At 46.4% G+C, this 14,415-nt stretch overlaps 1 protein-coding gene across 5 annotated transcripts in view; it reads right to left on the bottom strand.

Annotated features, from left to right (window-relative positions):
* Positions 1 to 14,415, bottom strand: part of LOC137367113 (disintegrin and metalloproteinase domain-containing protein 12-like) — a 544,479-nt gene that overhangs the window by 253,883 nt on the left and 276,181 nt on the right. For all 5 annotated transcript variants that reach the window (XR_010973684.1, XM_068028577.1, XM_068028570.1 and 2 more), the window contains exon 12: positions 2,506 to 2,683. Coding sequence is in view for 4 of the 5 variants with exons in the window: in XM_068028577.1 (XP_067884678.1) it covers positions 2,506 to 2,683 (178 nt within the window). In the remaining variant the exon portion in view is untranslated. The remainder of the gene's footprint in view (positions 1 to 2,505; positions 2,684 to 14,415) is intronic.

Here is a 14,415-nt window from a genome sequence, read left to right on the forward strand (position 1 = left end):
AGGGAAGAAATTGCTGGGGCCTTGACAGAAATCTTTGCATCCTCATTGGCTACAGGTGAGGTCCCAGAGGATTGGAGAATAGCCAATGTTGCTCCTTTGTTTAAGAAGGGTAGCAAGGATAATCCAGGAAATTATAGGCCGGTGAGCCTTACGTCAGTGGTAGGGAAATTATTGGAGAGGATTCTTCGGGACAGGATTTACTCCCATTTGGAAACAAATGAACTTATTAGCGAGAGGCAGCATGGTTTTGTGAAGGGGAGGTCGTGTCTCACTAATTTGATTGAGTTTTTTGAGGAAGTGACAAAGATGATTGATGAAGGAAGGGCAGTGGATGTTATCTATATGGACTTCAGTAAAGCCTTTGACAAGGTCCCCCATGGCAGACTGGTACAAAAGGTGAAGTCACACGGGATCAGAGGTGAACTGGCAAGATGGATACAGAACTGGCTCGGTCATAGAAGACAGAGGGTAGCAGTGGAAGGGTGCTTTTCTGAATGGAGGGATGTGACTAGTGGTCTTCCGCAGGGATCAGTGCTGGGACCTTTGCTGTTCGTAATATATATAAATGATTTGGAGGAAAATGTAGCTGGTCTGATTAGTAAGTTTGCGGACGACACAAAGGTTGGTGGAGTTGCAGATAGTGATGAGGATTGTCAGAGGATACAGCAGGATATAGATCGGTTGGAGACTTGGGCGGAGAAGTGGCAGATATAGTTTAATCCGGACAAATGTGAGGTAATGCATTTTGAAAGTTCTAATGCAGGTGGGAAGTATACAGTAAATGGCAGAACCCTTAGGAGTATTGACAGGCAGAGAGATCTGGGCGTACAGGTCCACAGGTCACTGAAAGTGGCAACGCAGGTGGATAAGGTAGTCAAGAAGGCATACGGCATGCTTGCCTTCATCGGTCGGGGCATAGAGTATAAAAATTGGCAAGTCATGCTGCAGCTGTACAGAACCTTAGTTAGGCCACACTTGGAATATTGCGTGCAATTCTGGTCGCCACACTACCAGAAGAATGTGGAGGCTTTGGAGAGGGTACAGAAGAGGTTTACCAGGATGTTGCCTGGTCTGGAGGGCATTAGCTATGAGGAGAGGTTGGATAAACTCGTATTGTTTTCACTGGAACGACGGAGGTGGAGGGGTGACATGATAGAGGTTTACAAAGTTATGAGCGGCATGGACAGAGTGGATAGTCAGAAGCTTTTTCCCAGGGTGGAAGAGTCAGTTACTAGGGGACATAGGTTTAAGATGCGAGGGGAAAAGTTTAGAGGGGATGTGTGAGGCAAGTTCGTTACACAGAGCGTGGTGAGTGCCTGGAACTTGCTGCCGGGGGAGGTGGTGGAAGCAGGTACGACAGCGACGTTTAAGAGGCATCTTGACAAATACATGAATAGGATGGGAATAGAGGGAGACGGTCTCCGGAAGTGTAGAAGGTTTTAGTTTAAACAGGCATCAAGATCGGCGCAGGCTTGGAGGGCCAAATGGCCTGTTCCTGTGCTGTACTGTTCTTTGTTCTTTGTTCAAGAGGGCCAGCCAATATGTACGCTTCCACACCAATCCAGACAGACAGGCTGAGAGGGCTATAGCATTGGGAGCCATTGTTGGATTTCCCCCAGGTCCAGCGTCTCATCGACTGCTTGCATATGGCTATCAAGACTCCCAGAGACCAGACAGCAGCCTTCATCAACCTGTTAAGGCTTGGCAGATTGACACTTCATTTACAGCTATGCCTGCTCCTGCTTCTACCATGTTCTCTTGCACTCCTCATTAAACCAGGGCTGTTCCCCCGGATTGATGGTAATGGTAGAGTGGGGGATATGCCAGGCCATGAGGTTACAGATTGAGGTTGAGTACAATTCTGCTGCTGCTGATGGCCCACAGCGCCTCATGGATGCCCAGTTTTGAGCTGCTCGATCTGTTCTGAATCTATGCTATTTGGGACAGTGGTTGTGCTACACAACACGATGGAGGGCTTAATGCTGGTAAAAGTATATCCTTCCTTCTCACGATGCCACCCAGCAGTAATTCAAGGCAAGCATCACTGAATCTGGGTGCTGGCCTTGCTCTTGGTGATTCCATGTTAAACACCTCCTCTCATCACACCCACTGCACAACTTGAATGTGCAAAACCCACAAGGAAAGCGTTAATCAGTCAATCAAGTTTAAATCAGAGAATCTTACCCACTCAGGTTTTCCTCTGGGTTTTGCCTGTACAAATCCCCTTTACTGCTTTACATTAATATCAGGGCCCATGTGTTCCTCCAATACAGTCACAAATTATCACTTCAAGTCTTGTGTTGGTAAAAGAAAATCTAAACCACATTATCAGAGTTAGAATCTGAAATTCAATTTGGAACCAATCCTACATTTACTCTCACTGCTATTTCATAGGAAAGAAAAATACAAGTTTCTGACTGGCCATGACATTCAGCTGGAGAAATCCCATCAGTTGGTCCCCACAAGGAGCCCTTTCACATCAGCCCTCGCCTGGTTCCTCCCTACCTCGGGTTTGCCGCAGTCACACTCCTCGCCTTTCTCCAGGTACAGATTGCCACACTTCGGGCCCCCAACCAGCAGGTCCAGTCTTGGCAGGTTGTACAGACACATTCCTGCACCGAAGTGCAGATTCCGCCTCAAGTCCTCTCGGCTGCAGCTGCTGAAGATTGTTGGTAATGTGAAACTGAAGATAAGGATATACAACAGTGTAAAGAAATGTCAAAAAAACAGAAGCTCAACAGACACTTTTTCAACAGCACCTCCCATACCCGTGACGTCTACCATTTAGAAGGACAAGAGCAGCAGGCACGTAGGAATACCTCCACCTGCAAGTTCCCGAGTCACACACCTTCTGACTTGGGAATATAAAACTATCCAGTAACATAAAAAAAAATATCAGAGCTTTTATATTGTTATGGCTGAGGCAGGAGGAGTGCACTGTTTATTCTAGTCCCACTTCTCCACAGGTCACAACATATATTTAAAATTTCCCACTTACCGATACGGTCAATCATAGACTCTATTTTTCCCAGAATAAAACACACCAACCAGGTTTTTTAATAAACAACAAAATGATCAGTTTATTATAAAACCAGTCTTAACAAATAATGAAGTAAAACATACACACAAATTGAAATATCTTAAGCCCTCATGCACATACACACACATCGGGTACCTGGGAAAAATAAAAGGGATTTTTGTATATAGCACTGTTACAGTGAAAACAAAAAAAACCCACTTAGGCTGAATACATGTCCTTCACTTTTGGTTTGGCATCCTTAATGCATATAAACAGTTGTCACTGGGATCTTCCTAGAACAGTTCTTTCCAGGTGATGTTGAAGATCAGTTTGGGTAGGCTTTCCAAGAAATGCAGCTACAGTGGTTTCAGATTGGTCTTACAGCAGAAATGCAGCAACAAGGGCTTCAATTCCCACATATTCGATACTCGGCATTTCTTCAAATACAGTTGAAAATATGAAACTGACACACTGTCTGCAGGATTTATTTCCAATAGAGGGAGAGCTGGGTCATCTTCTTTTGGCAGGAAAAACCCAACTGTCTTTTGTAACAGTTCAAACTGAAACTAAAAACAGTCCAGAAGTCAAGTCTTCTGATCTCCACAAATCTTAACCTGTCACTTCTTTGTAAACATCTCCCCAAGTCAAAATATAACCCTGCTGGGTGATTATCCACAGACAGGTACCTTCCAGTAACACGTGTTTAAAAGCCAAATCCAGGAATCTTCTGGCAACTTCTTTTAAAAAAACACAAAGTTCAGCATCTCTTCAAGCTTCCAGATGAATCGATGTCCATAATTCAACTATGAGTCCTTGAAACATATTTTACATTAAAAGTACTCTTGTAACAATATCAAAAAGAGAGTAGCTAAAGTAAACATGTTTCCCTTGGAAGCAGAAACAAGAGATATTATCATGGGGAATGAGGAAATGGCAGAGACACCAAACAAGTATTTTGTGTCTGTCTTCAAAGACACAAGTTTCATACCAGAAATAGATAGTAACCTATGAGTGAGGATATTAAGGAAATTAATATCAGCAGAGAAAAAGTATTGGATAAACTTAAGGAGCTAAAATGTGACAAATCCCTGGGCGATAGCTGCAGATATAATGGATGTGCTGGGCATGATTTTCCAAACTTCCTTAGATCTGGGGACCGTTTCATCAGATTGAAAGTTGGCAAATGTGACACAGCTTTTCAAGAAAGGAGGGAACTACAGACCAGTTAGCCTAACATCAGTCATTGGGAAAATGCTGGAAACTATTATTAAGGAAGTCTTAACAATGCACTTAGAAAAGCATAGTCTGATTAGAACAAGTCAGCATGGTTTTACTGAAGGGAAATACTGTTTGACAAATTTATTAGAGGTTTTTGAGGATGTAACTAGTCGGGTAGATAAAGAGGAATCCGTAGATGTAGTATACCTGAATTTCCAAAAAGTGCCACAAAAAAGGTTAATTGGCAAGATAAGAGCTCATGGAATTGGGATAATGTATTGGCATGGATAGATGATTGGTTAATGGACTGGAAGCAATTGGGCATTTTCAAGTTGGCAGTTAGTAAATAGTGGAGTCTTTTTTATTATTTATTTGTTCAAGGGATGTGGGCCAGCATTTATTGCCCATCCCTAATTGCCCTTGAGAAGGTGGTGGTGAGCTGCCTTCTTGAACCGCTGCAGTCCATGTGAGGTAGGTACACCCACAGTGCTGTTAGGAAGGGAGTTCCAGGATTTTGACCCAGCGACAGTGAAGGGACGGTGATATTGTTCCAAGTCAGGATGGCTTGAAGGGGAACCTGCAGGTGGTGATGTTCCCATGCGGCAGATGTAACTTAACAGGGAGGTATGCAGGGAAAAATTTACATCGAGTTACATCAAGTGGACAGCACAGAAATAGGCCATTCGGCTCAACTGATCTATGTCAGTGTTTATGCTCCACATGAGCCTCCTCCCTCCCTATTTTATCTAACTCTATCAGCAAACCTTGCTATTCCTTTCTCCCTCATTCATTTATCTAGCTTTCCCTTAAATGCTTACTCTTTGTGGTAACATGTTCCACATTCTCACCATTTGCTGGATAAAGAAGTTTCTCCTGAATTCCCGATTGAATTTATTAATCACAATCTAATACTTATAAGCACTAGTTTCGGACTACACCACAAGGGAAACAGCTCCTCTCCATCTACTCTATTGAGCTGCTTGATAATTTTAAAGACCTCTATCAGCTCACCCCTTCGCCTTCTCTTTCCTGGAGAAAAGACCCAGCCTGTTCTGCTCTTCTTCATACTTATAACCTCTCAGTTCTGGCATCATTCTTGTAAATATTTTGTGCACCTTCTCTGGTACTTTTATAACCTTTTTTATGATATGGACACCAGAACTGCACATCAAGGTTGGTAGGTAAATTGACCATTATAAATTGCCCCTAGTATAGGTAGGTGGTAGGGACATATACGGACAGGTGGGGATGTGGTAGGAATATGGGATTAGTGTAGGATTAGTATAAATGGGTGGTTGATGGTCGGCACAGACTCGGTGGGCCGAAGGGCCTGTTTCAGTGCTGTATCTCTAAAAAAAAAGTGTGGTCGAGCCAAGGTTCTATACAAGTTTCACATAACTTCTCTTTTTCAATTCGATCCCACTAGATTTTTTTTTCGTTCATGGGATGTGAGCATCACTGGATAGGCCAGCATTTATTGCCCCTTCCTAAGAACACCAGGGCTTGGTTTGCTTTTTTAATATCTTTATTAACTTGCATTGTTGCTTTTAATGATTTATCTATCTGTTCCCCGAGATCACTTTCTCCTCTACCCCATTCAGACTCGTATTAGGAACATAGGAAATAGGAGCAGGATTAGCCTGTTCGGCTATTCGAGCCTGCTCTGCCATTCAACTAGATGATGGCAGATCGTCTATCTCGACACCATTTTCCTGTATTATCCCCCGATCCCTTGATATCTTTAATATCTACAAATCTATCGATCTCAGTCTTGAACATACTCAATGACTGAGCCTCCAAAGCACTCTGGGGGACAGAATTCCAAAGATTCACCACCCTCTGTGTGAAGAAATTCCTCCTCATCTCAGTCCTAAATATCCTACCCCTTATTCTGAAACTGTGTCCCCTGGTTCTAGAACCCTTCCCCCTCTCACTATTTCAGGGCTCAGTCTGGAGAACCTTTATGGAACTCCCTCTATGACAGGTATATCCTTCCTTAGGTAAGGAGACCAAAACTGTACACAATACTCCAGGTGCGGTCTCACCAAGGTTCTAAACAATTGTAGCAAGACTTTGTTACTCCTGGACTCAAATCCTCTTGCAATAAAGGCCAATATACAATTTTCCTTCCTATTTCCTTGCTGCACCTGTATGTTGGCTTTCAGTGACTTATAAACAAGGACATGAGAGAGAGAGAGAACAGCGGGAGCAGAGCATTTCTCGTGTATAGGCGGAGCGCACGCGGGACTGCTGGGTAAGTGAGGTTACATATTTGGGCGGTTGCTTTACCCGAAACACTACTCGGGTAGTGTCTCCCACCCATTCTCCTCCTCTAAACAAAAAAAAAAAGTTCTGTCCGTCGGATTGCTAACCTAACAAGTTTTGACTTTTTTGTGGGGGGTTTTTCAGTAGATTTGTTGGGAATTTAGAATAGTGGGAATGGAGGTTAAGGCAGTTGTATGTTCCTCCTGCAGAATGTGGGAGGTAGGGGTCGCCAAGAGTGTCCCTGCTGACTGCATCTGCGGGAAGTGCACCCAACTCCAGCTCCTCGAGAACCACGTTAGGGAACTGGAGCTGCAGCTGGATGAACTTCAGATCATTCGGGAGGCGGAGGGGGTTATTGAGAGGAATTATAGGGAGGTAGTCACACCTCAGGTAAAAGAAGTAGGTAGATGGGTTACCATCAGGGGAAGGAGAGGGAACCAGCAGGCAGTGCAGGGATCCCCTGTGACCGTTTCCCTCAACAACAGGTAGACCGTTTTGGATACTGTTGGGGGGGACGACTTACCAGGGGTAAGCAATGGGGTACAGGTCTCTGGCGCAGAGTCTGTCCCTGTTGCTCAGAAGGGAAGGGGGAAGAGGAGCAGAGCATTAGTCATTGGGGACTCCATAGTTAGGGGAACAGATAGGAGGTTCTGTGGGAACGAGAAAGACTCACGGTTGGTGTGTTGCCTCCCAGGTGCCAGGGTTCGTGATGTCTCGGATAGTGTTTTTGGGATCCTTAAGGGGGAGGGGGAGCAGCCCCAAGTCGTGATCCACATAGGCACCAATGACATAGGTAGGAAGAGAGATGGGGATTTAAGGCAGAAATTCAGGGAGCTAGGGTGGAAGCATAGAGCGAGAACAAACAGAGTTATTATCTCTGGGTTGTTGCCCGTGCCACGTGGTAGCGAAGTGAGGAATAGGGAGAGAGAGGAGTTGAACACGTGGCTGCAGGGATGGTGTAGGAGGGAGGGTTTTGGTTTCCTGGATAATTGGGGCTCTTTCTGGGGTAGGTGAGACCTCTACAAACAGGATGGTCTTCACCTGGACCAGAAGGGTACCAATATCCTGGGGGGGAGATTTGCTAGTGCTCTTCAGGGGGGTTTAAACTAATTCAGCAGTGGGATGGGAACCTAAATTGTAGTTCCAGTGTACAGGATGTTGAGAGTAGTGAGGTCAGGGATAAGGTTACAAGGACGCAAGAGGGCACTGGCAAGCAAGAACCTGGTTTAAAGTGTGTCTATTTCAACGCCAGGAGCATCCGGAATAAGGTGGGTGAGCTTGCAGCATGGGTTGGTACCTGGGATCTCGATGTTGTGGCCATTTCGGAGACATGGGTAGAGCAGGGACAGGAATGGATGTTGCAGGTTCCGGGATTTAGATGTTTCAGTAAGAACAGAGAAGATGGTAAAAGAGGGGGGGGTGTGGCATTGTTAATCAAGGAGAGTATTACGGCGGCAGAAAGGACGATTGAGGACTCGTCTACTGAGGTAGTATGGGCTGAGGTTAGAAACAGGAGAGGAGAGGTTACCCTGTTGGGAGTTTTCTATAGACCTCCGAATAGTTCCAGAGATGTAGAGGAAAGGAGAGCGAAGATGATTCTCGACAGGAGCGAGAGTAACAGAGTAGTTGTTATGGGGGACTTTAACTTTCCAAATATTGACTGAAAATACTATAGTTCGAGTACTTTAGATGGGTCAGTTTTTGTCCAGTGTGTGCAGGAGGGTTTTCTGACACACTATGTAGACAGGCCAACCAGGGGCGATACCACATTGGATTTCGTACTGGGTAATGCACCCGGCCAGGTGTTAGATTTAGATGTAGGTGAGCACTTTGGTGATAGTGATCACAATTCGGTTAGGTTTACCTTAGCGATGGGCAGGGACAGGTATATACCGCAGGACAAGAATGATAGCTGGGGGAAAGGAAATTATGATGCGATTAGGCAAGATTTAGGATGCGTAGGATGGGGAAGGAAACTACAGGGGATGGGCACAATCGAAATGTGGAGCTTATTCAAGGAGCAGCTACTGTGTGTCCTTGATAAGTATGTACCTGTCAGGCAGGGAGGAAGTTGTCGAGCGAGGGAGCCGTGGTTTACTAAAGAAGTTGAAGCGCTTGTCAAGAGGAAGAAGAAGGCTGATGTTAGGATGAGACGTGAAGGCTCAGTTAGGGCGCTTGAGAGTTACAAGCTAGCCAGGAAGGATCTAAAGGGAGAGCTTAGAAGAGCGAGGAGAGGACACGAGAAGTCATTGGCGGATAGGATCAAGGAAAACCCTAAGGCTTTCTATAGGTATATCAGGAATAAAAGAGTGACCAGAGTTAAATTAGGGCCAATCAAGGATCGTAGTGGGAAGTTGTGTGTGGAATCAGAGGAGATAGGGGAAGCGTTAAATGAATATTTTTCGTCAGTATTTACAGTAGAGAAAGAAAATGTTGTCGAGGAGAATACTGAGATACAGACTAATAGGCTAGATGGGATTGAGGTTCACAAGGAGGAGGTGTTAGCAATTTTGGAAAGTATGAAAATAGATAAGTCCCCTGGGCCAGATGGGATTTATCTTAGGATTCTCTGGGAAGCCAGGGAGGAGATTGCAGAGCCTTTGTCCTTGATCTTTATGTCGTCATTGTCGACAGGAATAGTGCCAGAAGACTGGAGGATAGCAAATGTTGTCCCCTTGTTCAAGAAGGGGAGTAGAGACAGCCCTGGTAATTATAGACCTGTGAGCCTTACTTTGGTTGTGGGTAAAATGTTGGAAAAGGTTATAAGAGACAGGATTTATAATCATCTTGAAATAAATAAGTTCATTAGCGATAGTCAGCACGGCTTTGTGAAGGGTAGGTCGTGCCTCACAAACCTTATTGAGTTTTTCGAGAAGGTGACCAAACAGGTGGATGAGGGTAAAGCAGTGGATGTGGTTTATATAGATTTCAGTAAGGCGTTTGATAAGGTTCCCCACGGTAGGCTATTGCAGAAAATACGGAAGTATGGGATTGAAGGTGATTTAGTGCTTTGGATCAGAAATTGGCTAGCTGAAAGAAGACAGAGGGTGGTGGTTGATGGCAAATGTTCATCCTGGAGTTTAGTTACTAGTGGTGTACCGCAAGGATCTGTTTTGGGGCCACTGCTGTTTGTCATTTTTATAAATGACCTGGATGAGGGTGTAGAAGGGTGGGTTAGTAAATTTGCGGATGACATGAAGGTCGGTGGAGTTGTGGATAGTGCTGAAGGATGTTCTAGGGCACAGAGGGACATAGATAGGCTGCAGAGCTGGGCTGAGAGATGGCAAATGGAGTTTAATGCGGAAAAGTGTGAGGTGATTCACTTTGGAAGAAGTAACAGGAATGCAGAGTACTGGGCTAATGGGAAGATTCTTGGTAGTGTAGATGAGCAGAGAGATCTTGGTGTCCAGGTACATAAATCCCTGAAAGTTGCCACCCAGGTTAATAGGGCTGTTAAGAAGGCATATGGTGTGTTAGCTTTTATTAGTTGGGGGATCGAGTTTCGGAGCCACGAGGTCATGCTGCAGCTGTACAAAACTCTGGTGAGACCGCACCTGGAGTATTGCGTGCAGTTCTGGTCACCGCATTATAGGAAGGATGTGGAAGCTTTGGAAAGGGTGCAGAGGAGATTTACTAGGATGTTGCCTGGTATGGAGGGAAGGTCTTACGAGGAAAGGCTGAGGGACTTGAGGTTGTTTTCATTAGAGAGAAGGAGGAGGAGAGGTGACTTAATAGAGACATATAAGATAATCAGAGGGTTAGATAGGGTGGATAGTGAGAAAATCTTTCCTCGGATGGTGATGGCAAACACGAGGGTACATAGCTTTAAGTTGAGGGTGATAGATATAGGACAGATATGAGAGGTAGTTTCTTTACTCAGAGAGTAGTAGGGGCGTGGAACGCCCTGCCTGCAACAGTAGTAGACTCGCCAACTTTAAGGGCATTTAAGTGGCCATTGGATAGACATATGGATGAAAATGGAATAGTGTAGGTCAGATGGTTTCACAGGTCGGCGCATCATCGAGGGCCGAAGGGCCTGTACTGCGCTGTAATGTTCTAAATTCTATGTTCTTTGACATCCAGGTCCCTTTGGACATCAACACTTCCCAATCTCTCTCCATTTAAGGAATACTCTGTATTTGTTTTTCCTATCAAAGTGGGTAACTTCACATTTTTCCACATTATATTCCATCTGCCATGTTCTTGCCCACTCAATTAACCTGTTTAAATCCCCTTGAAGCCTCTTTGCATCCTATTCATAATTCACATTCCTACCTAGTCATCAGCAAAACTGGAAATATTACATTTGGTCCCCACTTCCAAATCATTGATATAGGTTGTGAATAACTGTGAAAAGCATTATCCAAGTAGTGTTGTCTCCTTATATTTTCTGTTAAAATGCACTGCCTCACCCTTATCTATATTGAAATTAATTTGCCAACTGCATGTCCATTCTGTGAACTTATTAATGTTTCCCTCCAATTTGTCACATTCTTCCTGTATGTTAGCTATTTGATGTCAACTGCAAATTTTGAAATTGTACTGCAGATTCCTTAGTCCAAGCCATTGATGTAAATTCTGAATAATAGTACTTGCAGCACTGATCCTTGCGAAACAACCTCCCATCTATTCCCAACCTGAGAAGCTGTCCTCAATCATTACTCTTTGTTTTGTCGTCAGCTTGCTATCCTTTCTGCTCCTTGCCCTGACTCCACCTGCTCTGATCATCAGTGCCTTATCAAAAACCTTTTGAAAATGCAAATAACTTACGTGTTGTATTATCCTTATCTACCCTTTCTGTTACTTATTCAGATAATTTAATAAAGATAGTCAAGCATGAACTCCCCTTTCGAAATCCATATTGACAGCTCTATTATATCTTTGGTTTCTAGATATCTTTCTGTTACACTTTTCAGTAAAGTCCACTATCATTAAACTAACTGGCCTACAGTTCCGGGACTTGTTTATCTCCCTTTTTAAATATAGGAATAACATGAGCAGTCCGACAGCCCTCTGGTACAATTCCCCTTTTTAAATTAATATTTATAACGATGGAATAGTGCCTCTGCTATCACTTTCCTAGCGTCTTTTCATGGGCAGAATTTAATGTGGTTGTTTCAGGCAGGTACGGTGGCGTGGCGTGACGAAGAATCACATCGGAGCCGTCCACCCGGAATACGGATATCGTGACGTTGCTTCCGGATTTTGTCAGCGGCAGCAAAGCACCATGGTGACATTGACACACTGATGTGACAGGGAACAATTCTGAATTGCTGAACAGCTCTTTTAAATGTATTTCTATATAATTAATTACAATTTAATGATAGGCTTTCGATTGTGTGAACGGCGGATGGCATGCATGTGCCTTTGGGTTCAAAGCATGATGGGGAAGCAGTCCTGAGCATTGCTGCACAGGGGAAGGGGTGGGCTCAGCAAGGGAGTATGGGGTCTTGGGGGCTCAGCAAGGGGAGTATGGGGTCTCAGGAGCTCAGCAAGGGGGGGTTTGGGGTCTCGGGAGCTCAACAAGGGGAGTATGGGGTCGGGGGCTCAGCAAGGGGAGTATGGGGTCTCAGGAGCTCAGCAAGGGGGGGTTTGGGGTCTCGGGAGCTCAACAAGGGGAGTATGGGGTCGGGGGCTCAGCAAGGGGGGGTTTGGGGTCTCGGGAGCTCAACAAGGGGAGTATGGGGTCTCGGGGGCTCAGCAAGGGGGGTTTTGGGGTCTCGGGGGCTCAGCAAGGGGAGTATGGGGTCTCGGCGGCTCAGCAAGTGGGGTTTGGGGTCTCGGGGGCTCAGCAAGGGGGGGTTTGGGGTTTCGGGGGCTCAGCAAGGGGGGTTTTGGGGTCTCGGGGGCTCAGCAAGGGGGGTTTTGGGGTCTCGGGGGCTTTACAAGAGTGTTTGGGGTCTCGGGGGCTTTACAAGAGGGTTCGGCGTCTCGGGGGCTTTACAAGAGTGTTTGGGGTCTCGGGGGCTTTACAAGAGTGCTTGGGGTCTCGGGTGTTTTACAAGGGGGTTCGGGGTCTCGAGGGATTTGTAAGAGGGTTTGGGGTCTCGGGGGTTCTGCATGGGGGTTCGGAGTCTTGGGGGCTTTGCAAGGGGGTTCAGGGTCTCAAGGGCTTTGCAAGGAGGTTCGGGGTCTCGGGGGCTCAGCAAGGGGGAGTTCGGGGTCTCGGGGGCTCAGCAAGGGGGGTTTTGGGGTCTAGGCGGCTTTACAAGAGTGTTTGGGGTCTCGGGGGCTTTGTAAGGGGGTTCGGGGTCTCGGGGGCTTTACAAGGGGGTTCGGGGTCTCGAGGGATTTGCAAGGGGGTTCGGGGTCTCGGGGGCTCTGTACAGGGGTTTGGAGTCCTGAAGGCTCTGCAAGGGTTTAGTGTGGGGTGAAGGGGTCTGCATTGGGTTACCAAACTGCTGTGTGATGTGTTTGTTCGCTCACACTGTTGGGTAGGTCATTCGTAAGGCTGGGCTCTAAGGTCCCTGAGGGACTCCACCAAGAGATTTGTCACAAGATCAGTTGCCAAGGCAGGGTCGTCCCCACATTGACAGTGATCTGCAGGCCCACAAGTCCCCTGGTGTGGTTTTCATATACCCTGTATTTGTGGACCCCCATGGTGTGATGCAGTGCCTCCGATGGAGGGAGGGCCAAGAAGCAGCTGTGCCTGTCTGTGAAACTCCATGATGACAGCAACAGCAGCCCACCAGGCCACGAATGGCCAACCACGCCAGACAGTGTACCGGACTCAGATCAGCTACCTTCAAATATGTGAATGCCATTGTCAGTGAAGACTACGGCTCTCCAGAGAAGCTGTCACCGACTTATGTGCCCTGCTGCAGGATCAGCTGCAACCTCTGGGATTTGAGGGTCACCATATGCCAGTGGTTCTGAAGATCACTGTGGCTCTAAACTTCGACATCTTTGAATCTTTTCAGGGATCCACCAGGGACATGTGTGGGGTCTTTAGGCCGCAGCGCACTGCTGCATCGAGGAGGTGACCAATGCCTTGTTCAAGAGAGCTTGTGACTATGTGCACTACCGGACTGACCCTGACAGTGAGGCCGAGAGACCCATTACTGGATTCCCCTGGGTGCAAGGTGTGATAGACTGAATGTGTGCATGTGGCCATCAAAGCTCCAATAGACCAGCCAGCCGCCTTCACCAACAGGAAGGGCTTCCATTAAATCAACGTTCAACTGGTCTGCAACCACCGAAAGTGTTTCCTGAAGGTGTGTGCCTGCTTCCTGGGAAGCAGCCACGACGCCTATATACTTCGACAGTCCCAGGTGCCTCAGCTTTTCAGTCCTCCGCTCGCCTTCAGGGGTGGCTTCTCGGGGACAAGGTCCACCTGTTGAAGACATGGCTTCTGACGCCTGTGAAGAACCCTCACAATGCAGTGGAGGAGAGGTACAACACTTGCCACAGCTCCAGCGAGCGACCAATGAGCAGGCCATTGGGCTGCTGCAGATGAGATTCCGGTGCCTGGATCGGACTGGTGGAGCCCTGCAGTGTGACCCAGGTTGCTAGTTAGAACTAGTTAGCAGCGGTTGACTCAGGGCTTTGGAATTTTTGCCAATATACATACAGGAGGCTTTTGCTTATGTACAAATTAAGTAGCACGGAGGTCAGCTCGACGAAATACTTAACTCCGAGAATTTGCTGAGTGATGTCATTCGACACAATGAGGGAAGAGATGCCGTTCTGGTCTTTTACAAAACAAGGATCAGCCCTAGTGAAGGAGCAGGAGACAGCAATACCTCGAGAGTTGTTTTTTATGCATTCGTGGGATGTGGGCGTCGCTGGCTAGGCCCGCATTTATGGCCCATCCCTAATTGCCCTTGAGAAGGTGGTGGTGAGCTGCCTTCTTGAACCGCTGCAGTCCATTTGGGGTAGGTAAACCCACAGTGCTGTTAGGAAGGGAGTTCCAG

The sequence above is a fragment of the Heterodontus francisci genome, chromosome 1 (genome assembly GCF_036365525.1).
Source record: "Heterodontus francisci isolate sHetFra1 chromosome 1, sHetFra1.hap1, whole genome shotgun sequence".
In the NCBI taxonomy this organism is placed as follows: Eukaryota; Metazoa; Chordata; class Chondrichthyes; order Heterodontiformes; family Heterodontidae; genus Heterodontus; species Heterodontus francisci.